This window comes from Fonsecaea nubica (assembly GCF_001646965.1).
Source record: "Fonsecaea nubica strain CBS 269.64 chromosome Unknown Scaff21, whole genome shotgun sequence".
Taxonomy (NCBI): domain Eukaryota; kingdom Fungi; phylum Ascomycota; class Eurotiomycetes; order Chaetothyriales; family Herpotrichiellaceae; genus Fonsecaea; species Fonsecaea nubica.
The window spans coordinates 354,031-380,504 of record NW_019173694.1 but is presented as its reverse complement, the minus strand read 5'-3'; the positions used below and the strand labels follow the sequence as shown (position 1 = coordinate 380,504).

The 26,474-nt window shown below is 50.6% G+C and overlaps 12 protein-coding genes across 12 annotated transcripts; 6 read left to right on the top strand and 6 right to left on the bottom strand.

The window, feature by feature from the left end:
• Nucleotides 1-128: 128 nt before the first annotated feature.
• Nucleotides 129-1,157, bottom strand: AYO20_04237 (hypothetical protein; the record flags this gene model as incomplete). The annotated part of the gene is made up of 2 exons (XM_022642536.1): nucleotides 129-617; nucleotides 891-1,157. 2 exons carry the CDS (start codon nucleotides 1,155-1,157, stop codon nucleotides 129-131), a joined length of 756 nt encoding a protein of 251 aa, XP_022501633.1.
• A 415-nt stretch (nucleotides 1,158-1,572) lies between these two features.
• AYO20_04236 (hypothetical protein) lies at nucleotides 1,573-2,150 on the top strand (the record flags this gene model as incomplete). Its single annotated transcript, XM_022642535.1, has 3 exons — nucleotides 1,573-1,765; nucleotides 1,828-2,054; nucleotides 2,109-2,150. 3 exons carry the CDS (start codon nucleotides 1,573-1,575, stop codon nucleotides 2,148-2,150), a joined length of 462 nt encoding a protein of 153 aa, XP_022501632.1.
• Nucleotides 2,151-5,009: 2,859 nt separating this feature from the next.
• AYO20_04235 (hypothetical protein) lies at nucleotides 5,010-5,808 on the top strand (the record flags this gene model as incomplete). The annotated part of the gene is made up of 2 exons (XM_022642534.1): nucleotides 5,010-5,263; nucleotides 5,313-5,808. The coding sequence occupies 2 exons, from the start codon at nucleotides 5,010-5,012 to the stop codon at nucleotides 5,806-5,808; spliced, it is 750 nt and encodes a 249-aa protein (XP_022501631.1).
• A 140-nt stretch (nucleotides 5,809-5,948) lies between these two features.
• On the bottom strand, nucleotides 5,949-7,514 carry AYO20_04234 (hypothetical protein; the record flags this gene model as incomplete). The annotated part of the gene is made up of 2 exons (XM_022642533.1): nucleotides 5,949-6,575; nucleotides 6,624-7,514. 2 exons carry the CDS (start codon nucleotides 7,512-7,514, stop codon nucleotides 5,949-5,951), a joined length of 1,518 nt encoding a protein of 505 aa, XP_022501630.1.
• Nucleotides 7,515-7,748: 234 nt separating this feature from the next.
• AYO20_04233 (hypothetical protein) lies at nucleotides 7,749-8,361 on the top strand (the record flags this gene model as incomplete). Its single annotated transcript, XM_022642532.1, has 2 exons — nucleotides 7,749-7,839; nucleotides 7,877-8,361. The coding sequence occupies 2 exons, from the start codon at nucleotides 7,749-7,751 to the stop codon at nucleotides 8,359-8,361; spliced, it is 576 nt and encodes a 191-aa protein (XP_022501629.1).
• A 971-nt stretch (nucleotides 8,362-9,332) lies between these two features.
• On the bottom strand, nucleotides 9,333-10,046 carry AYO20_04232 (hypothetical protein; the record flags this gene model as incomplete). Its single annotated transcript, XM_022642531.1, has 1 exon — nucleotides 9,333-10,046. One exon carries the CDS (start codon nucleotides 10,044-10,046, stop codon nucleotides 9,333-9,335), a length of 714 nt encoding a protein of 237 aa, XP_022501628.1.
• Nucleotides 10,047-10,975: 929 nt separating this feature from the next.
• Nucleotides 10,976-12,440, bottom strand: AYO20_04231 (hypothetical protein; the record flags this gene model as incomplete). Its single annotated transcript, XM_022642530.1, has 3 exons — nucleotides 10,976-11,275; nucleotides 11,325-11,787; nucleotides 11,836-12,440. The coding sequence occupies 3 exons, from the start codon at nucleotides 12,438-12,440 to the stop codon at nucleotides 10,976-10,978; spliced, it is 1,368 nt and encodes a 455-aa protein (XP_022501627.1).
• A 3,047-nt stretch (nucleotides 12,441-15,487) lies between these two features.
• AYO20_04230 (hypothetical protein) lies at nucleotides 15,488-17,955 on the top strand (the record flags this gene model as incomplete). The annotated part of the gene is made up of 3 exons (XM_022642529.1): nucleotides 15,488-16,572; nucleotides 16,624-16,800; nucleotides 16,851-17,955. 3 exons carry the CDS (start codon nucleotides 15,488-15,490, stop codon nucleotides 17,953-17,955), a joined length of 2,367 nt encoding a protein of 788 aa, XP_022501626.1.
• A 705-nt stretch (nucleotides 17,956-18,660) lies between these two features.
• AYO20_04229 (hypothetical protein) lies at nucleotides 18,661-20,349 on the top strand (the record flags this gene model as incomplete). The annotated part of the gene is made up of 2 exons (XM_022642528.1): nucleotides 18,661-19,901; nucleotides 19,953-20,349. The coding sequence occupies 2 exons, from the start codon at nucleotides 18,661-18,663 to the stop codon at nucleotides 20,347-20,349; spliced, it is 1,638 nt and encodes a 545-aa protein (XP_022501625.1).
• A 571-nt stretch (nucleotides 20,350-20,920) lies between these two features.
• AYO20_04228 (26S proteasome regulatory subunit rpn-8) lies at nucleotides 20,921-22,043 on the top strand (the record flags this gene model as incomplete). Its single annotated transcript, XM_022642527.1, has 2 exons — nucleotides 20,921-21,104; nucleotides 21,154-22,043. 2 exons carry the CDS (start codon nucleotides 20,921-20,923, stop codon nucleotides 22,041-22,043), a joined length of 1,074 nt encoding a protein of 357 aa, XP_022501624.1.
• A 360-nt stretch (nucleotides 22,044-22,403) lies between these two features.
• On the bottom strand, nucleotides 22,404-23,252 carry AYO20_04227 (hypothetical protein; the record flags this gene model as incomplete). The annotated part of the gene is made up of 1 exon (XM_022642526.1): nucleotides 22,404-23,252. The coding sequence occupies one exon, from the start codon at nucleotides 23,250-23,252 to the stop codon at nucleotides 22,404-22,406; it is 849 nt and encodes a 282-aa protein (XP_022501623.1).
• A 407-nt stretch (nucleotides 23,253-23,659) lies between these two features.
• On the bottom strand, nucleotides 23,660-26,452 carry AYO20_04226 (hypothetical protein; the record flags this gene model as incomplete). Its single annotated transcript, XM_022642525.1, has 1 exon — nucleotides 23,660-26,452. One exon carries the CDS (start codon nucleotides 26,450-26,452, stop codon nucleotides 23,660-23,662), a length of 2,793 nt encoding a protein of 930 aa, XP_022501622.1.
• Nucleotides 26,453-26,474: the final 22 nt, after the last annotated feature.

The window sequence follows — 26,474 nt, the reverse complement described above, 5'->3', positions numbered from 1 at the left end:
TTGAAAGCGCATGGTTTAAGCTAAGGCCCTTCTTTATCTCTGCCCAGTACTATATTGCTCTTGGGTAGAGAAAGTGTGGATAATGATCCGCGATAAAGACTTGAACCATATTTCCCTACTCGCCCTGCTCAAGAGATTGGGGGGAATGCCATACGGTTCCGAATTCTTCCAATCTCGGTGATTTCCACCTCAACCACGTCGCCATCCTTGAGCCAGGCCGGTGGCTTGTGGAAGGCTGCGACTCCGCTCGGAGTTCCAGTCATCACTACCGTTCCCGGGCGTATGGTCCTGCCTCGGGTCAAGTGTCTGACAATAGACGGAATGTCGAAAATGAGGTCGTCCGTCTGGGTAAGCTGTCGCTGCTCCCCGTTGACGGTGGTCTTTAAAGTAAGCTTGGAAGGATCTGGGACATACGAGGTGGATGCTAGTATCGGTCCGATTACTGTGAATTTATCGAAGGCTTTTGCGTAGCCGTGTTGGCCTCCTGAACGCGTAGGGTCCTGCCAATATCGTGAAGACACATCGTTGCCAACCGTGTATCCCAGTAAATAGTCGAAGACGTTGTCAGATTCGGTCAGATTCGTAGCCTGTTTGCCAAAAACAATCGTCAACTCGCCCTGCACCATGAAATCATATCAGTGAATTTATTCCGCAGCGAACCCGATTGGCACTTGCCTCGTAATCCATGAAGTCTGCCTCCTTGTGTACGGGCACGTCCTCGTATGGTCCCGATACTGCCTCTACGCACAGCTTCAGCGATTTAAGTCGCCACTCTGCAGACATAGCTCACCTGCTCCACCTCCCTTGAAAAAGATCAACGGATAAGGGGGTTACTCGACCTGATGCGGCAATGAGCGCGGGTTTACGCATTACAAGCCGTGTGAACATACCTTGGCTTCTTCAGCGTGCTTGCGATAATTGAGACCAATCCCATAGATAAAAGGTGGTGCTTCGATCGGACTCAACACTTTGGCAATCTTGGCTGTGTCTGTACTGAGACTGAAGCTTTGCTCCCATGGTAGTCCACCCGTGTACACAGGCACAGAGACGCCCACTAGGTCGTCAGCCCAGTTGTGGCTTTCAGGGACTTCCCCGTAGTTGGCTCGCCCTACATGATCCTCGAACCTCACAAGACGTTTGAAGATAGAGTCTGCCATTTCTGCTGGAGGTTGCGTGTTCCTGACTGCAGGCGGCGCCGCTGCTCGATACTTGACGGAGGAGGTTCTCTAATTTCCGTTTGACCATGCGGGAGACGGCTTACACAGTCCAAGGCAGTGGCATACCTCGTATTCCAGTTCAGTGAGCTCCGAGATAGAGTTCCTGTACCTACGGAGCTCGCTTGTCTCAGGCATAGGAATCATCTGTCTTGTCGGAGTTCGGACTGCCGTGTCAGCCGAACCGATTTCCACCGAGACCACCCTCTCCGGACGGAAACTAGGATTTTCTCCCTACCAGGGCCACAAGAAACTTCGTTGTGGGCAGGGTTCGTATACCTGGACTGTTGCATTATTCCCCCGATCCAAGCCAGGTGCTGATTTCGGTCTCGCTGCTCTTCACCAACCACCAACACCAATGGCATCGACAGGACCTTTTGAGACGAAATGGCCAGCTGACATACCAGCTCCAGCAGGCGTCAAGCAGTGGATAGATGACTTCTATCACCTCGCTGACGACCAAGCCGCCGACGCGGGTCACCGGCTGGCGGAACTGTTTACGCCCGACGCGACACAATTCGGTCTGGCTGGGCCTTTGAAGGGAAGGGAAGGTAAAGACACACTTCTCCAAAAACCATGGTCCTGTCACTAAGCTCAGCTGCCAAATATATAGCTATTGCCGCTAATCGCCCGAAGGCGTGGATCACGCAGAAAGAACGCAGGCATGATCCCCTCGAGGTGTACACCTCCAAAGCAGACTACAGTGAGATTGTTGTCCTCGGGCGGATCAAGTCATGGTTCAAAAATGGGGAAGTGGTAGAGGCGGATTTCGTCGCCGGCATTACCTTTACAGGCGATACTTCGCAGAAACCACTCTGTTCGCTGTACCGCGTATGGGGGGTGAGTGGCTTCTTGCAACTGACCTTGTTTCACGTCTCATGCTAATTTGCGTAGGATAGCGCACCGTGGGTGAAAGCGATGAGCAAACAGCGTTGACAAGAGGCATACAAAGCTGGAATTATATATGCAGAGATAGGGTAGTGCTTCAAAAATTGACATGCAAAATATTCGAGAAGCTAAGTTGTCCGCCGATAGCTGCACAGTTTGACAGTGTACTTAGGTGGTTGAGCCAAACCCAATGAGCACACCCTACCGAGTGTTAGTAGAGTTTATGCACCAACTGAGGCAATCAGGAGACATACTGCTCTAATCAGAGTTTCAATTGTCTTCGTTTGACTCGCTATGATATACCCGATGAATCGACAGTGGCGAGGATGATCTTGACAACTGTGAAAGAGACAGTCTGATCCACGATCATGGAGAGAATGATCCACATTATGTCAGAACTCCTGCATTTGTATCCTTGTCAGAGATATAAGATGCATGGGACTTGGGTGGTAAAAGTCACGTATCTAAGGACGGGAAGGGCTGGAGGCTGACGAAGGAAAAGCTATATGAGAAGTCCGTGATAGGAGGTATCCTACTCCAAGCGTATAAAGCCGCCTATTAATCGGGTTACTTTAAACCTTATAGGTGGACTTGTGCTCCATAAACCGAAACACCCAATTCAACGCCCGGCAGAACTTCGGATTAACCTCGATCAGACCGCCCGCAAACTGTTCAGGTGACAGCCTTACTAACCTGATGTAGGGGCGGAGTAGTCAACTGCGCTCGACTGACCAAGTGGAAAGCCTGAGACAGCTTCAAATTTTGTCAACGTAAAGGCAAGTCTTCTCCTCTAACTAATAAGACTTGGATAGCCATCTGAACGCCCTGGAGAATGGCAGATATCAAAAGGTATCCGTCGGTCAAGCGACTCGGTGCTTCTGTACTCTATCAGCCCACCGGACAAGAGCCAGTCGTCAAGCAATTCCCTCCAAATATATCACTGGTTCGTTGAGATTGACTTTGAAGTATCGTCTTCGTCCACGGTCTGCGCGGACATCCTTGCTGCACTTGGCAGACCCAATCATCTACTCCCAATTCTCAACACGAGGTTAAACGTCGAGGCTTCCTATCACGTATCAGACGTGGGAATACCGCGTCTGTCACTATTCCTCCATCAGCAAATACTTTAAACGAAGGTGGTGAAGACGGCGAAGCAGATATTCATGCCACAGGCAGTGCCACATTCTGGCCAGCTGACCTACTGCCGGCTCGAATTCCTGAGGCAAGAATTATCACATAAAAGCACTGAATGAAGTGCAATTATCCGGAGAGAGCTTCTGTCCCATCACGGTCTCCTTCTTCTGCTCCGACCGATGGCATCAGACCAGACAAACGCAGGTTATTTTATGCTCACTCATTCACCAGATCCTCTTTGCTTATCCCGACTTTGTTGCACCTCTCAACAAGAAATTTCAAGTCATAGACAGAAATGTGATCGGTTCCATTTCGATGCTTTGGACGATATTGACCTTGATAACCTCGTACATGCGGCAGCGATCATTGGTATTCCTAATAGATGCCTTGGACGAACTGAGAAAGGAATGCTGGAGAGGAGTGTTGAATGGGCTTCACAAATTATTGAGCCGCAATAAACAAGATGTCAAGCTCTTCATAACGAGTCGAACCGAGCCTGAAATTGAGAGATCCTTGAGTCATCGCATGCAGGAAGCTTCTCACTTGACAGCTCAGAAAACAACAAAACCGATCTTACGAGATTCCTGTCAGAAACGGTTAGGAAATATGCTTCCGAGAACTGGTTTAATCCGGATGCCACCAACACGATCCTCTCTGAGCTTACGAATTGCTCAGAGGGTATGTTTCTCTGGGTGACACTAGCATGGGCGCATTTCATAGATGGCGGTGGACTCTGGACGGATAAGATGGTCCCCCAAAAAATCGCCGAGCTGCAACAGCTTCCTCCCGGACTGGACCTTTTATATCACTGTCTACTATCCGCTATCAATGGGCAGGTCCGTGAGACGCTACTCCAAGTACTAGGCTGGATTGTGAGCGCCCGGAGACCTTTGTTAGTCGCAGAGATTTCTGCGGCCATGACTTTGGAAGATCACCCAAAGACGCGCAAAGAGATTGATGGAATTCTGCCGAAATCGATACCATCATTCTTGAAGCATAATTGCCCTCATCATCAAGGTGCACCGGAAATACCTCTGCCCCGCCACTTTAGATCACTATGATTTACCATGGGAGTATTTTGAAGTAAGCAATTAACCGCTGTCCCCTGTCCCTAGCTAATCTAACAGAGACATCTTTCTGGGGTTTCTCCAAAATTGTTTGTATCAACATTCCACTAACGGTAGTAATTTAGGATGGCACATATATCATTATCAAGAGATACGTCGACGAAACCCTCCAGGATACCCTCTTCGAGCATACTCGTGAGCTAAAGAAGCAAGAGAAACTTGTCCAGGCTTCTTCGCAAAAGCCCTTCTTTAAGGTGTCGAATGATTATCTCTGTCCCATTACTCTAGATCACTATGAGCTACCATGGAATTACGACGAAGTAAGCATTAAACAGCCGTCAACCCCTTTTAATCAACGTCTTCCCACTAAAACGCCTCGGGGATCATTTGTTTTCGCCCTTTCTCAGTACCAGGCTAACTATCTCATAATAGGACAATACCTATTTCCTTATCAAGGAATGTTTGGAGGAAGATGAATTGGGGGAGTTGTTTGACCATACCGATAGGATACGACACATCTATGAGATGAACAAGAGAGTTTGAGAGCAAGTTGCACCGCGCAACCCAGGCAGCCTTCTTCCATTGTTCGAAACCCGCAAGAATAATATTGCGTGTTAATTGCAGGGCCCCCACATAATGACAGGACGCAGGCGTGACGTGACACCTTAATCTTCCATCGAGTGTTCCAGCACCACACTTTCACAGAATGGCGCCTTTCGGTCAGATATCAAAAATCACAAGCAAAGAGGACCACTTTGACCTGGATGCTGCTAGCGAAGCTGTTGAAAATGGTCTGTCCATTGCGCATCTTTTGAAGGGCCATAAACTCTCACCAGGCGAGTCAAAATGGTTAGCCCTTGTTGCGATCGAGACCCAATCTCTCCCGACACTGCAGATATTGCTCGATAATGGCTGGGACATCAATGAACCGGAAGGCTACTTCGAACCACCGCTCTTAGGGTAAGCACGTACCGATCAGTCATATATCTCCTTAAGTTGAAGTATCTAGGCGTGCGGTTCGATCGGATTCTAATGAAGAGGTTGTTCGCTGGTTTCTTGATCATGGTGCAGACCCCAACGCCTATGCGGGAAAATACAAGCTCACACCACTCTCTCGTGCCATTCAATTCGCGCCTGTCAATATCATTCAGCTACTCCCCGATCGCGGAGGATCTGCAGAAAAGGGTGGAGTGATCAGCTTTATCTGCAAAAGGCCAGAAGATTCAAATACTCTATACTTGTTGAGACTACTTCACGAGATGGGAGCTAGCATCAGCAATGCCCTCTTCGACACAGACCCCAACCTTAGCGACGTCACTAAATTCGAAGGGACACCTATGCGGATTTCTTGTACTACGGGAAACACCACGGCAGTCCGATATCTAGTTGAGCATGGTGCCAGCCCGTTTGAGAAACCATTTTTTGCTCAGTGCTTGCTGCTGGATGCAGCCAGGAAATATGGACACTGGGAGATTGCCAAGATATTGTCTAATGTCTCTAAATAATCAATTGAGAGGCTTCAAAATGGAAAGACAACGAGCTAGATTGGGTCCCTAAGGGAAGGTACAGAATATATGTGAAATGTGACCTGATCTCAGAACAAAAGGGGGCTGGCCTTGAACCTAATTTTTTCCATCGGATTTCACTAGAGCCATACTTCAGAGGCTTCCAATTCAGCAGCTGTCGGACGATCTGAAGGTGTCCAAGCGAGCATACTCTCCAGTAACCTAGACAACACTCCGGGACGCTGATGTAGCTTTTGCTTGATATTCTCCCACTCATCCGGTCCCACACCATTCTTCCAGCTGCATCCCTCCTGGAAGAAAAGCCGGTATGCTGTAAGGCCCATCCCCCATAAGTCCACCATGCTGTCGTACTTGGAGCCTATACTCGTTCCAGCTTTGATTGCGAGAACCTCTGGGGCCAAATACGCAATCGTTCCCACGCTGTGATCCGCCGATGTTGCATTGAGAGTTGCGCAACCGTAGTCGATAATGATAGCGTGGGGCGGATCATATGCGAACATCATGAGATTGGTCGGCTTGAGGTCTCGATGCATGATGCCATCTTCATGAAGGTGAGCGAGGCCACGGAGGACCTGCTGCATGGCATTTTGACGGATGCGGTAAGACTTCGCCGACATGGTGAGCTCAATGAAGGATTCCAACGCAAGTGGGGACATGAACAGATACACATCACCAAGTTTTCCATCCCCTATGCATGTCGCTTCCCCACCAGAATACTCTTCAGCGATCAAGTTGCAGAGATTTGGCTACCATAGTCAGTCTAGGCGCCTCTTCGGCGACCAGTAAGGACTTACATACGACCCGACCCGCTTGGAGATCTCTATCTCTAGCCGGATACGCTCAAGGTTTCCACATGTTCTTTGTAAGCGTTTAACGGCCACAGGACTACCAGTCTCGCAATTTATGCCACCGAGGACAACACCATGACCGCCGCTACTTAGAGGCTCTTGTATCACAAATCCATGGAGTTTAAAGTGATAAGGTTGTGGGGTGGGCTCAAGGGAAGGGTGTATTTGCCGGCCATGCCACTCGGACATCAAAGTGTTCACCTGAGTTCGATATATGCCCAGCTGAGTGAATTCCAGACAGAATGTGAGGTTTCCGATCGTGATACTAGTGCGAGGCAAGTAGATAATCCTTTGACCATTTTCAAGCTTCTCGTCGCCATTGATATATATCGGCTCTTTTGCAGGGACAGTAACTGCCAGCAGGCCATCGTTGGTATGAAAAACCCGGCCGTGTCTCCCCAGAATGCGGTCCTGTTTCCGGTCGACAGTGAGTAGAAAGTCAATATGTCCGTCGGGCAGATCTCTTCTACCGCTTCCCCAGACCCAACCCAGTCGAGGTACTTTGGGCAACTTCGTCATGCTGAAGATATAATGACCGGACAAAATGGAAGGGTCGCGCGATCTGACCTCGTCATCAGCTTCACTATCTTCAAAGGAGGTGAGTTCTTTCGCTGTCTCATCGATATGAATGAATTGCCTTGCGTGCTTTTGCCAGTCGGGATCAAGTCGTATACGCTGAGCAATTTTGCTAAATGCGAGTCGCGCAGGACGATTTACGGGTATCAGACGAGCAAAATCGCCCTCAAGTCGTGCAGACGTTCTTGGAGAACACGGTTCCTCGAGAACTACCGTATCTGGCGTGCCAGGTGGTTCTTGTTCTGCCTGGTCAGTTGGCATGATGGGAGCGTCCCAGTGCTGCGTGAATTGATAACGCGCTATTTTTGAGATCGAGAATGCATACTTGTCTCGAGGTAAAGTATGCTGGGACTGTGGCGGGGTCCCCAGAGTGGGCTACCCCACTCGCCCACAATTAGGGAATATTGTTCTTGCGAGCTCCGAGAAGTCGCGGCAACTCACGTGGTGACGCGAGGTAATGGCGTTACACCTGCACTTCAAAAGTTCCAGTTACTCATGTCTAACAAAGTCAACGAGGCACTGAGCCCACCGCTGAGACCGATCCCCAATCCCACCGAAATGCTCGTCATCTATATCGATGACTCTGGTCAATGAAAACCTTTTTTCCCTACCTCCGTGACCAGTCCTCTCGTATGGTAGCCAATATTTCCCGTCGATGCACAAACAACTGTGCAAGCGACTTCGAGCCGTGGCCAGAAATGGTGAACCCCCAAAGTACCAAGAGCGCGATTGGTTCGCCCTCTATGTCGAAGCCTGCTATATGTTTTCCGCCGAAGAGTATACCGGCGGAGATGACTTGACACCAACACCTCCGTCTAGCGACGAACCTTCCACACCTCGAGACGACGTCGAAGCCTCCCGTGGAGTTCCGCTACAGTCCCTTGGTGCGCCAGAGGTCGGAAAGCTTGGATCAGCTGATGACGGTTCAAAAAAGAATATCGACCCCAAAATAAGAAGAACATGCCAGATGCGGCTTCGTTCATCGCCCATGGGTGACGTGGGTTTAGTTGAGCTCGACGACTGGGGTCAAAAACGAAAACAGAAGCCGAGAGGGCCGCGCGGGCTCAGTCGATCCGCACACCCCATCGGTAAAAAGAGCAAGACATGACCAGGTCACTTCGTACGGAAAATATGGCAAGGTTCACCACCCTTGACAGGTATCCACTTCAAGCGGTATCGAACCGGATGGCGTACTGCAACTTGTGTATCACCGTTCAGTCGCCTCGGCGACAACAGTGCCAGACGCCTTATTACCTATGGCCACAATTTCGGGCTGTAAGATGGGGATCATGGATGTCATCTATGACCAAAGACGCTGAAGTGGTGAGAGAGTGTCTACTCAAGCTCGATCGATGCCGTTCATAATAAGAGTGGTACGGTCAGTCGGGGCTGGAGGGCGCAGCTTCATCACTCCTACTACGCACCTGGAAAGACGTCTTTCCTTCGTGGAAATCGCCTCCTTTACCGCCTGTTCACCTCCCGCTCGATCCCCGAATCCGCCCCACGATGTCCTGTATCCAACTTAGTGTTTCTACTATTATCGACCAGATCAACACTATATGAGACCAAAGGAATCAATGGCGTTGCACTACGAGTTTCCTGAAGGGGCAGATATAACGGCTCTTACCCATGGGAAAGGTGTCCGACCCTCTGACGCAGTTCACGAACTCGTTCGGCGGAGAGAAATGTGCAAGATTGCTGTGCGAGGGCATGAGGAGATGAAACGTCACCGCCTTGAGGAAGGAGTGCGTCAGGCTGCGTTTACAGTGACCGCACTGCACTGGAGGTATCTTCAACGGTTCCGTTAGACATCACCACGGGGAGAATGGTTTTGGCAGGGGGTCCCCCAGCATCTTCCCCTGCTTCAAGATATTGCTGCCCTGCAGATACCATGTCTAGCCGATGACCAGCCTGCTCCAGCTGAGTCAAGGAACAGAAGGTCTTGGGTATCACAAGCCCCAATCACTCGAGTCTCCTTCTAGAGTAGCTGCTTGTTTAATCCATTACTATACTCGCAATACCATAAGTGGGCGGAATACTTCGTATACATCGTTATCGAGTCACTGCTGTAGAGGGTCTCTAGAGTTCAGATGGGCTTTCTGTACTGCCATTCTTGGACCGTATCTCTAGTTTTTTTGGCTTCCGCCTTGGTTTCGACTCTTCCTGGATGCTTTGTGTCAGGTTGACTTCTGTCTGGGGTTGTTCGTCGGGTTTAGTGGGCCTCTTCGACCTAATTTCCAGCTTTGGCGGCTTTCTTCGTGGTCTCTCGTCCCTTCTCTCCTTGTCCTCCGGCGTGTCTGTCTCCGATGCTGCTGCGATTGCTTTCTGCTCAACCTCGGAGTTGTTTTGTTGGCTGACCTCCTGTTCTAAGGCCTCGGCCACCTTTTCGGGATCAGCGTCCTCAAACTTCTCCTCTTTCCCACCCAGCTTTACCCACGGTCCATGGATAGCACCGACGCCGGTTCCGATCAACATACCCAATCCCGTTGTTGGAACTGCTGCAATAGCACCCAACACCGTTCCCACTCCGGCACCGAGGCCCAATCCAGTAGCGGCACCAATTCCTCCTCCAAATCCAAAACCCTGCCAGGTGCCACTTTGCAGTCGTCTCGCCATCTTGCTATGCCCGTGGGCTTCCACCTCCTTGTCAAAGGCCTCCTTCAACAACTTCTCCCGTTGCTTTGAGTCGGTAAGTGCCATGGCTCTAGATTTCAAGTCATTGGCCTTGGATTGAGCTTTTTGGGCCTTTTGAAGACTCTCAATCGTTTTGACCATTTCTTCTCTACTTGGCATTTTGTCGCTGCCATTATTGGGCGTATCATTGTCGACACCGTTCTCATTCGTGCCTCCTCCAAGTATAGATTTCATTACATCCATTATCAATTGTGGAGGCTCTGGCCTTGAAAAATTGTAGCCTGAGTTGCTCGGTTCGGGCCGGTGATTAGGACATATCCTGCGAAGCTGTCGTAGGCTGCTCGGGCCCTTTGGAGGAAGAAGTGCTGGTGAGCGACATATAAGAGAAAAACTTGGTAAAAGGGTTGGTTGTTATACGAAACGAGATTCCGACGTCATCGCTTCATCCCTGAAGCCACGGTCGAATCAACACTTAAATGCCAAGCATCTACGTCAGCGGTGCCTTGTTGCGCATGAAGACTTGTGGCGACCAATTTGGAAGACATATTCTTTCCTTCGTGAAGTTCTCTTCACTTTCCAATATATTTACAAGCAGCAAGACTTTGGCAAAGACGGGTTAAGTCTTCATTATTTTCCATGTAGAATGATGAGAAAGGACAATCGGCGGAGATCCCTCCATGAAACCACACTGGCAGCGGCGAAGTCATGCAATCTCACGGCCTCCGTCCCTGCTAATTGTCAATGAAGTATGCATTCGCCTCAGTATTCCGCAAAGTTACACGCCTTTCCGCGCGCTGCAGTAGTTGGGCTGGTGCAATAATGCCACCGGGATTGGGACACTTCGTCACGGAGGAATTAGTCCGTGCTCGGAGAAACCACCATGGGGTGAGTATAGCGGTTATTCGACTTAAACTGCAGCCCCTGTGTCAATCAGTCGAGAGCAGCAACGCAACTGGACCGTACCATTGCAGGGGAGACCCACCTTAGATGAGAGTATCTTTGGACTTTGTATGGATGAACACTTGATGACGAGCACTTCTTCCGCAAAGTGAGCGCACATTGTGATAGCCTCCAGCACGAATAAACAACTACTCATTACTAACAGGACCCTGCCCATTCGTGGGCTTCTTGTTGCCGTCTGTTTCCAAATGCCGTGAAAGTTGTAGGTCATTTTGCAAAGTGTTTTGCACCGGGAGTTGTGACTCGACCATCCGTTTTCGCAACGTGGCTAAGAATCGTGATTCGGTCCCTCCTACGTCAACGAGCACTTTCTCCAGGAGATGCAGCGCCTGCCTTGAGTCCATCAAAAGGCCTCGCGTTCCAGGTGAAGAAGGGGCGCAAAGGAGGACGTCCAACAGGGAGTCGGCGATGCGAAATACCTTGAGCTCCTGCAAGACGTTATGTTCTGAATCCAGAAAGGCTGTGAATGCCACTAACCATGCCATATCCATGAGGCTGGATGGATTTCCACGACACATTTTCAAGAACGGAGAGCATGTCGCGTGCAATCTTCGTTGGGAGCAACGCTGAGAATGCCTGATCTCGGGCGTGACAAGACACCGCAAAATGGGCAATTGTGTACTGCCAAAGCAGTATTCGAATCCAATTCCGGGTAGCCAGTATATCCACCCCTTGCGACTCGTTCAGGCCTTCACTAAGCGGATGACAGCTGAGATCACGCTGCAGGGTCGATATTCTGTCTTTCGCACTAAGATTACATGCAAGACTTGTCGACAAAGGGACAGATTCGAGGATATCGCCATCAAGGAAGGTGAAGAGTTGAATCAAGCCTATGAATGCCGGCATGGGGACGGCGTTATATCCTTCTGTTGGATCAGCGCTCGGAAACTCGTGGATTGGCTTTAATGTGGTTGGAAGGCCATTCTGGACACAATATGTTCTACGTCCTAGGTCAGCCCTGGAGGGCGTTCAAGTACTTTGAACTCACCTTTCGGAGATAAACAAGGTCCAGTATACTCGCAATCTTAATTGACGCTCTCTTGGGTCTATGCCGGCGTAACTGTCAAGCTGATGCAATCCGAGGCCATGGGCGTAGGTGAGGGTCTCTCGCAGGTAGAAACCGGCGGTGCGGAGTTTGTCTGCATTTGCATAATAGATATGGAGGAAAAATGAGGTCAGAAGTGACGACATAGAATATTGTTCTCGATACTCGAAAAAATGTCTCAGTCTCTGGGCTTCTGCCACCAATTCCGAGGAAGAGGAACTGAAGGATGCCACATGCTCGGGAAGCCGGAGTTGAGCAATGACAGCTGCACACAGCGCTGCAGCGAGAGAGAACGACTCATGGTCTTCATGATTGTTCCTTAGAGCGGTGATGAGTTCATCATGCGAGACGATGGGCCACACGGAGTATAGGCGCAGGCGGAAAACCTCTAAAAATCGCTCGTAAACATGCATAGGGATGTTAGACTGCGCTTTGGGTGAAAGACCGTGGTCGACTGCGGCCTCCAGCGCCGATTCTTCAGGCGGAGTAGGAAGTGATTGTTGATCGCTGGTTGCTTTCAGCATTCTTTGGAATTGCTCGATTTTCATGTTGGTGCCCGGTCTTGGACCTTTGGGGCCTCTTTTCCGACGTACCCGGAGAAACGTGCATGGTAGAGATCGATGATTGCATTCAAAACAGGGTGATCCTCCAGAGCATCGCACACGCCGCAGCGCACAACCGTCGCAAGGGTTTCCAGTCCGCATCCCTCCAGATGTCATAGAGGGTCTGAGATCCGGACGTGGGATTCTGAAAGCTCTGTCAGTGCTGACGTCCTAGTTAAGTTTGGAATTCGTCAGTGAATGTTCTGTCGTCAATTCGGGGCTTAATATCACGTTGTATTTGCCAAATCGGTCTTAGTACAGAAGCACTTCACGTGGTTTTGGGGCCGGCAGCAAGCTTCCAGAATCGACAGAATGGAGGGTTAACCTGTAGATGCTGGTTGAAGAAGACTATCTTGAATGACATTGGATTAGTCACTTTGAGCGGAGAAAAGAGAATGATCGGATGGAGTTTCCTCAAACAACTACGTGGGATGCATGTAGGGTGTAACACCACCACCAGCAAAGGTGAGAGCCCTGTCGGGTGTTCCATAGGCTGAGATAAAGGCAACTCGGCAATGAGTGTTCCTACTAATCCCTGGTGTGGTTGTATTGGACCTCGTCAATCATAAAAGGCCTATTCCGTGAGTAGCGTGACAACTCATTCTATAAAACTGTACCAAGTTGTGGGAGAAAATTCAAGCAATGATAGACATGGATAGTCGTCCAGCAGTACAGAGTTTTGCCTAAGAACTCGTCCGTAACCTGTGTTGTTAACATTGGCGCAAGAATGTTCATTCGTTCGCTGCCACGACTTTCATTGTAAAGATCAAGATGGGACGATGGATATTCAGAAAGAATAGGTCTTTGCAAGACGTTCAGTTAGAAATTAAGGCACTGACATTGAGAATGGCCGCAGCTCCAACGCGATTAGGTTTCTTTCAAGATGTTACTACTGAGGTGACTGGCAGTACAAGTTAGGTGTGCAGGGAGGAAATATTCGAGAAGGAACTTTTCCGAGCACTCTGTCCCGAGCACTCGGTACCTCGTAGTCGTTGAGAAATTGGTGGTGGGGAAGTGGCATCATCTTTGGTACGTGATTTGGCCAAGGTTCCGATCCCACAAATTGATTGGGACCACCCACCGAATATGGTACCGACGAAGTAGAGTAACAGCATCCATTGATGAGGGCAGGTTGTCGTCTGAGTAGCAAATATGATGATGGCATATCTTCAGCACTTCCCAATTTACCGACTGTCGAAAGGGGACAAACAAGAGGGCGAGCCATGATTGTTTCGTTTGTTATTCTTAGCTAATTGAAAACCAGGTAGCTGAGGCAAGCCAGGCCAGGCCAGGCACGCCAGGTCAAAGGACAATGTTCGAGGTACTCGGTAGTCGATGCCTGGGGCGCAGGTCAGCCCTGGTAAATTGGAAGGGATCCTTATGGCTTAGGGGCTGAAGGGCTGCATTTGCCGAAAGCCAAATCCACCAAGCAAATGAAGCCGCATCTTGTTTCCCAGAGACGAATACGAGCTTCTTGCCCCTAGAACCTCCCCAGATTCCGAGCTTGAGAATTGTCACCCGTCGAGAGATTCCAACGAGTGTCGTAAAAGAATGACAGAAGGGATTATTGCCGCTTGGTGTTACTCGTTATTTGGGGTTGTTGATACATGAGAGAATTGGGGGAGGGTGATATTGGCTTTTATCAAGCGAATCTGAGAGGATTCGCCCCAAAGGTCATAATTGGATGCTGGTGCGAGTCAGCATTCAGACTTAAGACGAAGTTTCAGAGGAGAAGGGTTGGAGTAATTGTTTTGCCGTAGCCAAAGCATCAACCACGGCCCATGGACCACGATGGTCTCTACATCACCCCGACAATAAGCTTATAGAAAAAAGGTTGAAAGAAGCCTTGACGTGTTATGTACGTGCCCGAGTGTTCCACATGGACATCGACGTGCAACGAGATTGGAGGCACGCGGTACATGTACCGAGTAGTAGATGGTTGCAAATTCCGAAAGGGGGCAGGATCTACCAACCCAAGGTCGCACCTTCCCGACTGCACATGCAGCACTGCGGCTGACGTTTGAGGCACGTGTTCCTCCTTCATGCACCTCCTCATCTCATCTTCCTGCGCCTCTTCGTATAGCTGTAACTGCTTGTAGGCGTTGTTCAGACCACATATCCGACCACCCCCCATCATCCATCCTTTCGGGCCTCCAGGAGCCAGACTCACTTTCAATTTCTCCGTTGTGATCCTCCTGAATCCTGACCTCAGCATCCCATCAAGCTCTGGTGCCTCCCCTGTTTCGCATTCAGGCTTCCATCTCTTCAAAGCTCCAGCGTCTCCACCCCCCGAGAAATGGCGCCCTCAAGCAATTGGTGGGCGCCGAACCTTGTCATCAAGCTCAAAGATTAAACACAGCTTGCAATTTCCACCGGCGCAAACATTGGCGAATTCTCGACGCTCACGCGATCCACTTCCGACGCGCCCTGTCCCCTTTCGGCTCTAAACTACCCCTGACACCAAGCTTTTCTCGACAACCACCGTCCATCGTCTCCTCCAAGCGTGACCCTATTGCCAGCAACGGCGTCGAACGGCTTGCAACGTTCGCGATCCTAACCGTTTGGCGTGATGTGGCTGATACTCGAACCCCGTGTCCAAAGATTGGCATTTCGCTTCAAGGCCCATCGTTGCAAGATGACCAGCCGATCCTCATCGCTTGTGGCCAGCGCCTTGTACCAACAGAAGTCCACCGCCCTATCCACTATACTAAACTGAGACAGTTCTGCCCCAGCTCAACGATGCCTGATGGCATGCGAGGCAATCATCCCGCTGGCGGAAACCCACAACCCACGGCTTCGCGGCAGGCCGATCAGGCTGTCCAATCTTGAAGGGAAGGTCCAAAAAAGAAGCCCCCAACGGTGAAAGCTAAAGTGATATACAACCCCTACTCGCGCCTCTGTTTTGCTTCTCTTCTTTTCCTTCCCGTACGCATCATATTCCTTCAAGTCACTCCTTTGTGCAGGCAACTCTGCCTGCGTCCATTCGTTCTATAATGCGTTCTTTTCCTCTTTTGCTCACCGCTGCTGCGGCTGGTCTCGCGCGTGCTTCCAACTGGGAGTCCGATGTCACCGTCACAGCCACCTCTACTCGAACTCACACCGTCTGCCCGGTAACGCAGGTCCTCACATGCGACGCTTCGGGTCCTACGGATGTTGGCGCAGGAAATGGCTGGCACCCCGGCCAAGGGAACAACGGTGCTGAGGATTACTGGGCCTCACTCTGGAATGAACAGAAGTCCAAATATGGGATCGGAAATGGCGGGAACACGGCCACCGCAACTGGCGCACATCCTGACAATGGCTTCGGACACGGTCATGGCGGCCATGGCGGCCACGGTTCGACGCCATCTACGACAGCCGGCGGCTCAGGCCCAACAGACACCGGCGGCAATGGCGGAAACGGTGGCAACGGTGGCAACGGTGGCAATGGTTCAGGACCAAGCAGCAGCTACAGCTACACCTCGCCCACCACCAGCGGCGGTTCAGGCCCAACCTCATCTTCAACTGCCACGACCTCAGGCTCCGGTACTTGTGCCACTTACACGCCTGTTAAGAATGCCACAGACGATTACTGCAACTCCGCCTCTGATCGCTCCGTTTGGTGCGACAACAAGGATATCAACAGTGATTACTATACTGACTACAAGACTGGTGTCACCCGCAAGTACACCTTGACGATTACCAACACCACTTTGGTCTTCGATGGCACGGGCCCCAAGCTCGCTCTCGCCATCAACGGTCAAGTCCCTGGCCCCGTGATCGAGGCTAACTGGGGTGACATGGTCGAGGTCACTGTGATCAACCAACTGCAAGACAACAGCACATCTATTCACTGGCATGGTATCCGCCAACTCAACACCAACGACCAGGACGGCGTTCCCGGTGTGACTGAGTGCGGTATTGCTGGAAACGGTGGCAGCCGCACGTACAAGTGGCATGCAAACTCGTATGGTACTTCATGGTACCACAGCCACACTTTCGCCCAGTATGGTGATGGTATCCGCGGTCCTATCGTCATCCACGGACCCGCCACTTCCGACTACGACTACGACATGGGGACAGTTATGATTGATGACACGTAAGTGAAACACCTGTGCTCACAGACTACAAGAGTCTGACTTTTTGGCAGTTTCCCTATTACCGCCGCTGCAATGGCATCGCGCATTGCTCACGTCGGACCTGGCGGTTCCTTCAACACCCTGTTCAACGGTATGAACAAGAACCCTGATGGAACTGCTCCTGGGGGAACTCCTTTCTCGTGGGGAGTGAAGCCTTGCAAGAAGCACTTGTTCCGCATCATCAACAGGTTTGTTTGGCCCTGCTCCCGCTTAATAACGTCTGCTAAAGTTGTTACAGCTCCGCACAAAACAGCTACATCGTTGGCTTCGACAACCACACAATGACTGTCATTGCTGCCGATTTCGTGCCCATTGTGCCCTACGAGACCACTACCCTCAACATCGCAACTGGCCAGAGATACGACGTTATTGTTCAGATGGACCAAGCACCCAGCAGCTACTATGTCCGCGCGGTTATTCAGACCGGCTGCCCGTCAGGTGGTGCCAACTCTGGTTTGGGAACAGCTAATGCCATCATCAACTACGAGGGTGCCACCCCTGTCACTCCCGTCATCTCGACATCCATCACCAACGTCACTGCCAACATTTGCCAGGACGAACCTCTTGCTTCCCTGGTGCCGTACCTGGAGAAGCCGGCTGGCACTGTTACTGCCTTCCAGGGCTCAGCGTCCACTATCCCTGCCGGCTCTGTTACCTCAGTCGCCACCAACGATGACGGAACTGTTTTCCAGTGGTACATTAACAACGCCGTCATCAACGTCAACTACAGCCAGCCTACTCTCCAGACCTTGGCTCAGGGTTCATCAAACAACAGCCTGGTTAGCAATCCTGTTGTTCTCAACCAAGCCAACCAGTGGGTCTACTTCGTTATCCAGAACCAGTTCTTCGCTTCTCATCCCATGCACGTCCACGGTCACGATATCTCGGTTCTCGGCACCGGTACTGGCACTTTCACCTCCGACCTGGTCAGCTCTCTCAACTTTGACAACCCGACGCGTCGTGACACTGTCATGTTACAAGGCTCTCCAGGCCCTGGTTTCCCAGCTGGTTACACTGTCATTGGCTTTGAGACCGACAACCCCGGCGCCTGGCTCATGCATTGCCACATTTCGTGGCACGTTGATGGCGGTCTTGCTCTTCAGTTCCTTGAACGACCTGACGACATTCCCGCCAAACAATATGTTAACCAAGCCTTTGAAGACGAATGTTCCGCTTTGAGTGCCTATGAGAACTCGAACCCTCAAGGTGCCAAATTGGCTGGTCAATCTGGCCTGAAGGCTCGTGGATACACTGACGAGTTGGATATCGAGGTCTTCCGCCCTGATGCCAAGATTGACATTCACAAGTACCGCAAGCGATACTCCCACCGCCACCTCCATTAAATGACCAAAATCCAAGTCGAACGCCATTTGCACGCAGCAGCAGCGGTGAAGTAAATAATGGGAGGATTCTGGTAATGCATACTCATGTACCCTAGCATAAGTTTTGTCTATCTTTCGTCATGTGCCAATTCTATTCATTATAGGAACTTGGAGCTTTTTTTTAAATGACGGTGATGAGTGGAGCTCGTTGCCGTCCTTTTTCAAAGTAAGATGTCCAGATCATCTCTCTATGGTGCATAATCTATACCCCAGTACCTCGTACGGCCTCTGAGCACAATGTATACTATGATCACATGACTTTGACACCAGATGTTACACCCTCTTCCCCAACTCCAGCGCCCCCAATAACCTTGGCATTTTTTCCATCCCCATTATTTAGTACCGCTCTCCACCTTGTTGAATGTATAGAATGTGGAGGCCCTCCACCCTTCATGGGGAAACTCCGCGTGTCCCACGAAGTCGTTCTTCGGATTCGAATGCTCTTGATCTTGATGACGGTGCACCAATGGGGGGTTGCATACAGGAGCGGACATGGGGTCGTCCACCTCGACCTTGAAACCACTCCAACTCTCCTGTTTTCAAGATGTTCTGTGCGACGTATATGGACTTCTCAATACCTCGCGGAGCGGCGGACCATCAAAAAGCTTGACGAGTGGGCTTGCAAAAGAGCATTGTGTGGCTTTCATAGGAAAGATGGCGGTCAAAATGCCCAGCACCCGTTTGCTGACCTCAGTGCGCCTCGAGAATGTCTCGCCTCTGAAGGCGGTACTGGCCACCTGTGTCGCATTCCCCTTGATATTCATCATCGGCTTCTACCTATGGGTCACTCCGAGTACACTGAAGGATTCGAGACGGAAACACCTTCCCCCCGGTCCTCGCGGTTTGCCCTTTCTGGGAAATTTCTTTGAAATGTCAAAGGCTGAAACGTTTCGATTTCAGGCGCAGAAGTGGGCCAAAGAGTATGGGGAGATCTTCTACACTAAGATGGGAGGAGCTGATTACATCTATTTGTCATCTCCTACGGCGGTGAAAGAATTGATGGACAAGAAGTCTGGCATATACTCATCCCGACCACCAGCACCGCTTGCTAGCGACGTGGCTTCCGCAGGTCGACGACAATTGTTTATGCCATACGGGCCCAAGTACCGCGTTGTACGGAAGATCGCCCATCAGCTCCTTAATATAACTGTTTCAACCAGCTATCAACCTATTCAAGACCTTGAATCCAAGCAATTGATGTACGATCTGCTCCACGACCCGGAACACTTTTATGACCACAACCGACGCTATTCATCGAGTGTGATCCTAACAGTGGCATATGGACATCGGATGGCCGATTGGGACAACCCATTGGTCAAGAAGATCTACAGTGTGGTCAACAACCTACAACAATTTTCCGCACCGGGTGCTTTCCTCGTGGACACGTGGCCTTCGCTGCGATATTTCCCCCAGTGGATGTTTGGTAACTGGAGGAAGTTTGGCGAGAAATGCTTTGCACATGACTCCGTTGTCTACCTCAATCTTTGGGGAGACTTAAAGAAAGAGGTCGACGAAGGCAAGGCTAACCCATGCTTTGCGAAAGATTTCTACCTCAGCAACCCGGAGAAACTTGGTTTAGATCAGCTTCAAGCAGCATATCAAACCGGTGGCCTGGTCGAAGCTGGCTCTGAAACAACGTCTGCGTTCCTCAACTCTTGGATTTTAGCAATGACCCTGCATCCTCATATAATGAAAAAGGCTCAGGAAGAGGTCGATCGAGTGGTTGGAGGAGACAGGCTGCCCACGTGGGAAGATGAGGCAAATCTACCTTATCTCAGAGCCATGATTAAAGAATTACTTCGTACTCGCCCGCCCAATAAATTCGGTATCCAGCACTATACGACTGAGGATGACTGGTACAACGGCTATTTCATCCCCAAGGAGACAGTGGTTGTCTTGAACTGGTGGTAAGTGTCTCTTGCATCTAGCATCATAACGTCTTTCTGACATGCGCACAGGGCAATAAACTATGATCCAGCTCACTGGGACAAGCCCGACGAGTTTATGCCAGAACGCTTTCTCGGCTACGATCTCCCAGCCGCTTCCTACATCAACATTGGAGACCCCAACCAGCGCGACCATTTCTCGTACGGAGCAGGAAGGCGAGTCTGTCCCGGTGTGCATGTGGCGGAGAAGTCGCTGTTCTTAAACATTGCTCGTGTCCTGTGGGCCTTTAACATCTCCAAGAAAATCGCAAAAGATGGAAGTGTGATTGAGCCAAACACTGCAATGGTTCCAGGCTGGATGACAATCCCCCAACCATTTGAATGTGATATTACGGTGAGGTCGGAGAAGAAAGCGGCATTGATCAATAAGATTTGGGCCGAGACCAAGAAGACCCTGGATGAGAAATAGGTCGCTGGTTCTTGGGATGGCTGGTTTTGAAGGCCGTTAAAGCATGCCATATTTCAAGTCGCCAAGGATGCATCCAGTATTTTATTTATTGCTAGATTGAAATTGAACGGTCCAAAAGTCTCCTCTTGCAGTCGTGCGCAGTATTGCCATTATAGTGGACATTTCTTTGAAGGTCTGAGTCTCACCAGTTGCATCGACAATGTTGCAGAGGGTGCTGTTGAACAGTTGGGATTGAGTACCGAGTACATGCAGCGAGTAGTCATATCTGAGCATCCTCTAACTCTCTAAGATGCGACTGTGATTGGCTCGCCGCGACGTCCGGCAGAGGGAATCGTCGGCAAAGTTGCCAAATCAGAAATGTTACGTCCGAGTACAATGACACAAGCCGCACTTGGTTCGTGGTCGCGTCAATCAGTTGCCTGCTTCAGAATTAAGACCGTTATTGAGCACTGTCTCTGTCCCATAATTCTGTTCTGCCAGGAAAAATCAGAGCTCCAAGTACAGTAGACATTGTTACTCTTTCTCCAGACTCTCCTCAACCCTCCGCCTTTGCCGCCCCTAGCTCTCCATCATGCCTGCAACCACTGCAGAGACGCTTTCCCTCGTGAGCAGGCAGGTCTCGGTCGCTCCTCTCGTCCTCCTATCAGCTGCAGATCACTACGGTCGCTCGGCCAAAGGAACTCGAAAACGAGTCGTGGGTGTTTTGCTGGGTCAAAATGACGGCAAGAATGTGCGAGTGTCCAACAGTTTCGCCGGTTTGTTGACAAGCGCCCTCGAATATGAAACCTCGCTGACAGATAATAGTACCCTTCGAGGAGGACGAAAAAGACCCGTCCGTCTGGTTCCTAGATCATAATTATGTCGAGTCGATGCGGGAAATGTTCAAGAAGGTCAACGCGCGAGAAAAATTGATCGGGTGGTACCATTCTGGCCCGAAGCTGCGAGCATCTGATCTCCAGATCAACGAGCTGTTCAAGAAATACACTCCCAACCCTCTCCTTGTCATCATCGACGTCCAACCGAAGGAAGTCGGCGTACCCACAGACGCCTATTTTGCTATTGAAGAGATCAAGGACGACGGAACAACTACCACCAAGACATTTGTGCATACCCCTTCGATTATTGAAGCAGAGGAGGCAGAAGAGATTGGGGTGGAACATCTTCTCAGAGACATCCGTGATGTCGCAGTCGGCACTCTTTCCTCCCGCATCACCCAACAGCTGCAGTCGCTACAAGGTCTTCATCTACGGTTAAGGGACATAGGCACTTACCTTCAAAAAGTCCTTGATGGCGACCTTCCCATCAACCATGCCATCCTCGGCAATCTGCAAGACATTTTCAACCTTCTCCCGAACTTGACGACGCCTCCGGCTTCCCGACCGAATGGCAAGAACCAAATTGAGAATAGCGAGCTAGCTCGTGCGATGAGCATCAAGACCAACGATCAGCTGATGACTATTTACCTGAGCTCGCTAGTCCGCGCAATCACCGCATTCCACGACCTCATTGACAACAAGAATCAAAATCGACAACAGCAAGAAGAAAAGGAAGCGAAGAAGGATGAGGCAGAAAAGAAGGAAGGTGAGAAGGAGAAGGACGAGAAAAAGCAGGGCGTCAACGGGGCGGTAAACGGAGACAAGAAAGAAAGTGACGAGAGTGGCAATGGAAAAGGAAAAGGCAAGAAGAAGAGCTAGACATCTAGATGTCTGTGACTTTTTGCATTGAGCAGGGCGTTTCGACCAACAAGCTCGGCTCCAGGGCATGTTTTTTCTGCTGAGCATGAGCAATGTATAATATCATGAAGACACTAAACTAGTGTGCAGGGGTCGAGGCGGCTGTGGTAGTCTGAATTATGGCCCTGGAGCTACTGATTTTCCCAGCGATGATCGGCTCCTCTGGAGGCGGCAATCAAAGAAACGCATCAAAGCCTGCTTCCGTGTTCCGCGAGACGTCCTCTCGACTCCGCACTTCCGAAGAGCCTCGCTGTTCGAGATGCGCCGTGCCTTTTCATACTACTTGTTTTGCCAGGGCAAGCAAACGGTGTCTTCCTAACCTTAGTCCCAGATACCTCCATACTCTCCCCATCCGCCTCCCCATGCACTTGCTTCTTCCCGCGAGACAGTTGTCTCCTTCACGCCGTTTGCGAAAAGATTTGGGGCAGCTTTTGCCAGGAACGCTGCTACAATGTGTTTGCAGCTCGGTGTACTGGCGAGCTTGACGGTGACAGAACCACCGAATTTGTACTCATATTCGGCCGTCGCCTTGGATGGGCCAGTCTGGCCAACGTCAATGTCGTCGTCAACTACCCCAGAGTCTCGACCATGTTCCAGATTCAAGCTCTGATACACGCTCACGCTGAACGCCGGACACGTGCAATTCCAGGTCTCGAGGCGGACTTCGTAAAGCGGGACCGTGCTGCTATGGCCACCATGAGGATAGTATCGTGGTCGCGAACTTTGCTTGTCCGCAGCGGTCGAAGATTGGACGTAGAAAACCTCCCAGCCACGATGATCTGGCTGGACCTGGGGATTAACTTCAGGGCATTCGAGTACCGAGCGATCCTCTGCAGAAGAACGTCTCTGTCGGGGAATATCTTCTGGGTCGTCTCCCACCGGCACTGAGGAGTTTACCACGAGTTTCCTAACCAGGCCTCGGTCGAGGATGTCAAGGGCGGGAAGAAGTTCATGAGGGAACAACATGTGCAGGGTCAAAAAGATTGGACGGACCTTCTGCTGATCCGACAGGGACAGGCGCTGGACCCAATTGTGACCAGCCTGATCTGGGCTGTCCTGCTGATTCGGAGACTGTCGTTCGTCCTGTGGAGCGGTGTTTGGGTCCGAGAACTGTGACAAAGCCCTGAAGATTGAGTCTAGAACCGATGGCTGTGGACGATTCCAGCTCATTGCGAGGGCTGGATATCAGAAACGTGTGTCGAGTCCACCCCAGAGTCTTGGTGCCATGCTCATGGGCTTGCAGTGAGCAATATCATTGAAGATCACAACTAATTGTTTAATGATATCGTGACATATTATTGTCAGGACGGGGCTGGTTCTATTCGCGGTTGTGGACTGTAGAAAGAAAGTGGAGATATTGAAATCGCTTTGCAGGGTCTCCCCTCAGATATTACATCTCAGTCTACCCCGTAAATGCCAGGTATCCAGCGACTGTAAAGACAATTTCGGGCTAATCCCCAATTTTACCTCGAGACTAGATGCTCTCGACATCACTTCCGATACACTAGGCACCCAGATATCGTGGTCCTATATTTGACAAAATAAAATCTACCGTACAAGTTGTGAATTCGAGATGCTCAGCCTTGCCATCGAACTCTGCCGCCTTTCATTACGCTCACAACACCCAAAGGAACCTGCGCCGCATCCACTATTTGGATGCTTCCATACTTTTCGACAATTTGGGAGCCATAGACTGCGAGTATCCATTTCCAGTAGGCATTCATAGAATCAAACGCTTTGACAATGCCCGTAGACGACGATTTCTGACCGCGAGTTGCCGAGGGCAGCTTGTCCAGCCACGCAGTGGTCTCATTGGTCCCATGAACCTGAAACTCAGCAGGGACCTCGAGTAGGTGAGAGTAGGTATTATAAAGGTTGATAGATCGCTGCTCGCGGTACTTGAGGTATTCGTCCTTCTGCATGAACTGGTCGCCAAAGGTAGGCAGTCCCGATGGGTAGGAGGTCTTTCGGCCGTGAGTCTTCATCTCCGATTCGAATTCGGCTTTGGCAGTGAGGTATGACTTCTCCTCACGCTCGAGGCATTTCGATAGAATCGTCTGTGGGGACTGACGCATCGTTTCTCGCATACAGTAGAGTGGTACAAGCGGATTGTGTAGCTCAAGGCCACCCTTTTGAATGGGCCAATACCAGACTCCATCAGGAATATCCTTGACACCGAACCTCTCCTGCGCCAGGCTTGAGAGATGGTCAGTCACTGAACCACCTGGGAAGAGTGCCTTCTGGATTTTGGCAAATGTGTCGATCATGTCGTCCACATGCTGGCGGCCAAATGCAAACGATGGCTTCCCCAAGTTGTTGCTGAAGAATCGAGCCAGGTACGCGTTGTAGGCTTGAATGTACGAAAATATCGAAGTGCAATGGGACAACTGCAGCTGAAGTTCTTTGATATGTGCATCGACCATATCCTGGTCTATCACAAATCGGACGCTGTTGGCATCTAGGCGCAGGAAACCCCAACGTACGTCTCCTTTGGGCAAGCGAAGTGTTTGGGGAGCCATACTCTCGCACTCCATCTCTTGATCAGATCCCAAGAATTGCGTGTTTATGGGTCGAGAAACGGAGCGATTATCGAACACGACGCTGCCAGTTTTTTCTTCATTGAACTCGAGGCCCATGACAGAGGCGAATGTGCTCATTGCATCCCATCCACGCAAGCACACTTCCTCAGTGCCCCAGAACCAGAAGTCGTCGTGAAGACGGTAGAGATAAGTTTGGGTGGCTTTATTCACAGCATAGTCCATGGCGAATAGAATGACCTCGCCAAAGACGTCGCTGAGCGCATGCGACATTGGGACACCTCGTTGACGAACATGGTACTGCCCGTTTGGCCCATCCTGTTCGAAGCGCATCGGGGCTTGCAGGAATGTCCGAAAGAAATCTAGCCATGTCGAGCCGACTCCAAAGAATTTTAACACGGCGAAGATGGTGTTGTGTGGGAGGGACGGCCCAAACCATTGAAAATCCGAACGAATTACAGCATGAGAACTCCCTGGACGGACATGTTGTGAGACCAGAGCCTCAGTGATGAGTAAGTGGAGGAGACCCTGCTTGGTTGCGACCGAACCTTTCTTAAGAGTACCCGAGTTCAATCCATCATCACTGATCCCATCACGGACGCCTGGGGTGTTTGAGAATGGGCCCTCGTCGTCGTTGTACACTCGAGCGCCTTCTGACTCCGTGGTTGGTAGCTGTGACATGAAATATTCCTCCCCATACTGATCTTTCCGCTGCACCTCCACACTGTTGTAGCGGGGAGCTGACTTCTCACCCAGGAAATACCATCGCCGATCCCAGTCATTCTTGGGAATACTTCCTCCCGCAGTCCGCCAGGCAGGGGAGAGGAAGAACTCCGTGAGGCAGGATTTGAAATGGACTGCCCACTTGATACCAATGGTGTGAAGTAGAATTGCATCGAGGACATCCTCATCCATGAACACTCGATATTTCCCGTTCAGCTGCCGTCGCTGTTCAATAGGTATTGCACCGTCGATGGTCGTCCACTTCCAGCTTTCCAGAGAAGCAAATCTCATATTCAACACGTCGGCAACTTCCTGGAGCACACCCGGATTGTTTTGAAAGGACTTTAGAATAGCAGCCTTCTCGTCGGATAAGAGATCGGTCCTGAGGAGGCCAGTAATTGTGACTTTGAGACTGTCTACACTGAATAGTTCAGCAGTGGAGCGAAGAGTCCTGCAAAAAGCCTTGGTGGAAGTCTCAATATTCTTGAAGTGCTTGGATATTTCATCGTCTGAATTGAAGAGTTGATGGAGGTAGCGACCAATCGCTGTGTCATCAGTTTCGCGGTCAGTGAAGACGATGGACTCCCACTGCGCTCTCTGTTCGTGCATTTCATTTCGGCCAACACTCTCGAATGATGATTCTTCCATTAAATTTTGTTTCGAGGGGCGCGTTTGTACATCTGTGGAGCTCGAAAGCCATTCGGTTACGAGCTCAGAGAAGAACTGTGCGTGCTCATGTTGTACACTTCTCAAACTGAGGTGCTCTACCAACTCGTCATGGATTCGATGGACGATTTCATTGGCGAAAGCAGGATCTTTGCCAGCTTGTCGGAGGAACAATTGTTGGTTTCGACGGGTTCGTGCAAGGTCAGAAGCAGGTTCCGACTCGGAATCAGAGTCGGATGAGTCGTCATTGACAACAGTGATGCCGGCTTGCCGACAGGAACCGACCAACAGCCTGCGCGTGCGTTCCAGGTCGTCCTTGAATGGTCTTGCTTCACGGATGATGTCCTTCTTGGATGCCTCGAAGTGATCACGCTGTTTCCTGACCTCCTGGATTTTGGTGGAGGTCACGGAGCGGAGAGTTTCTGGAAGCGCTGAGGAGGCCATAATGGTTGTGAAAGATCACCAA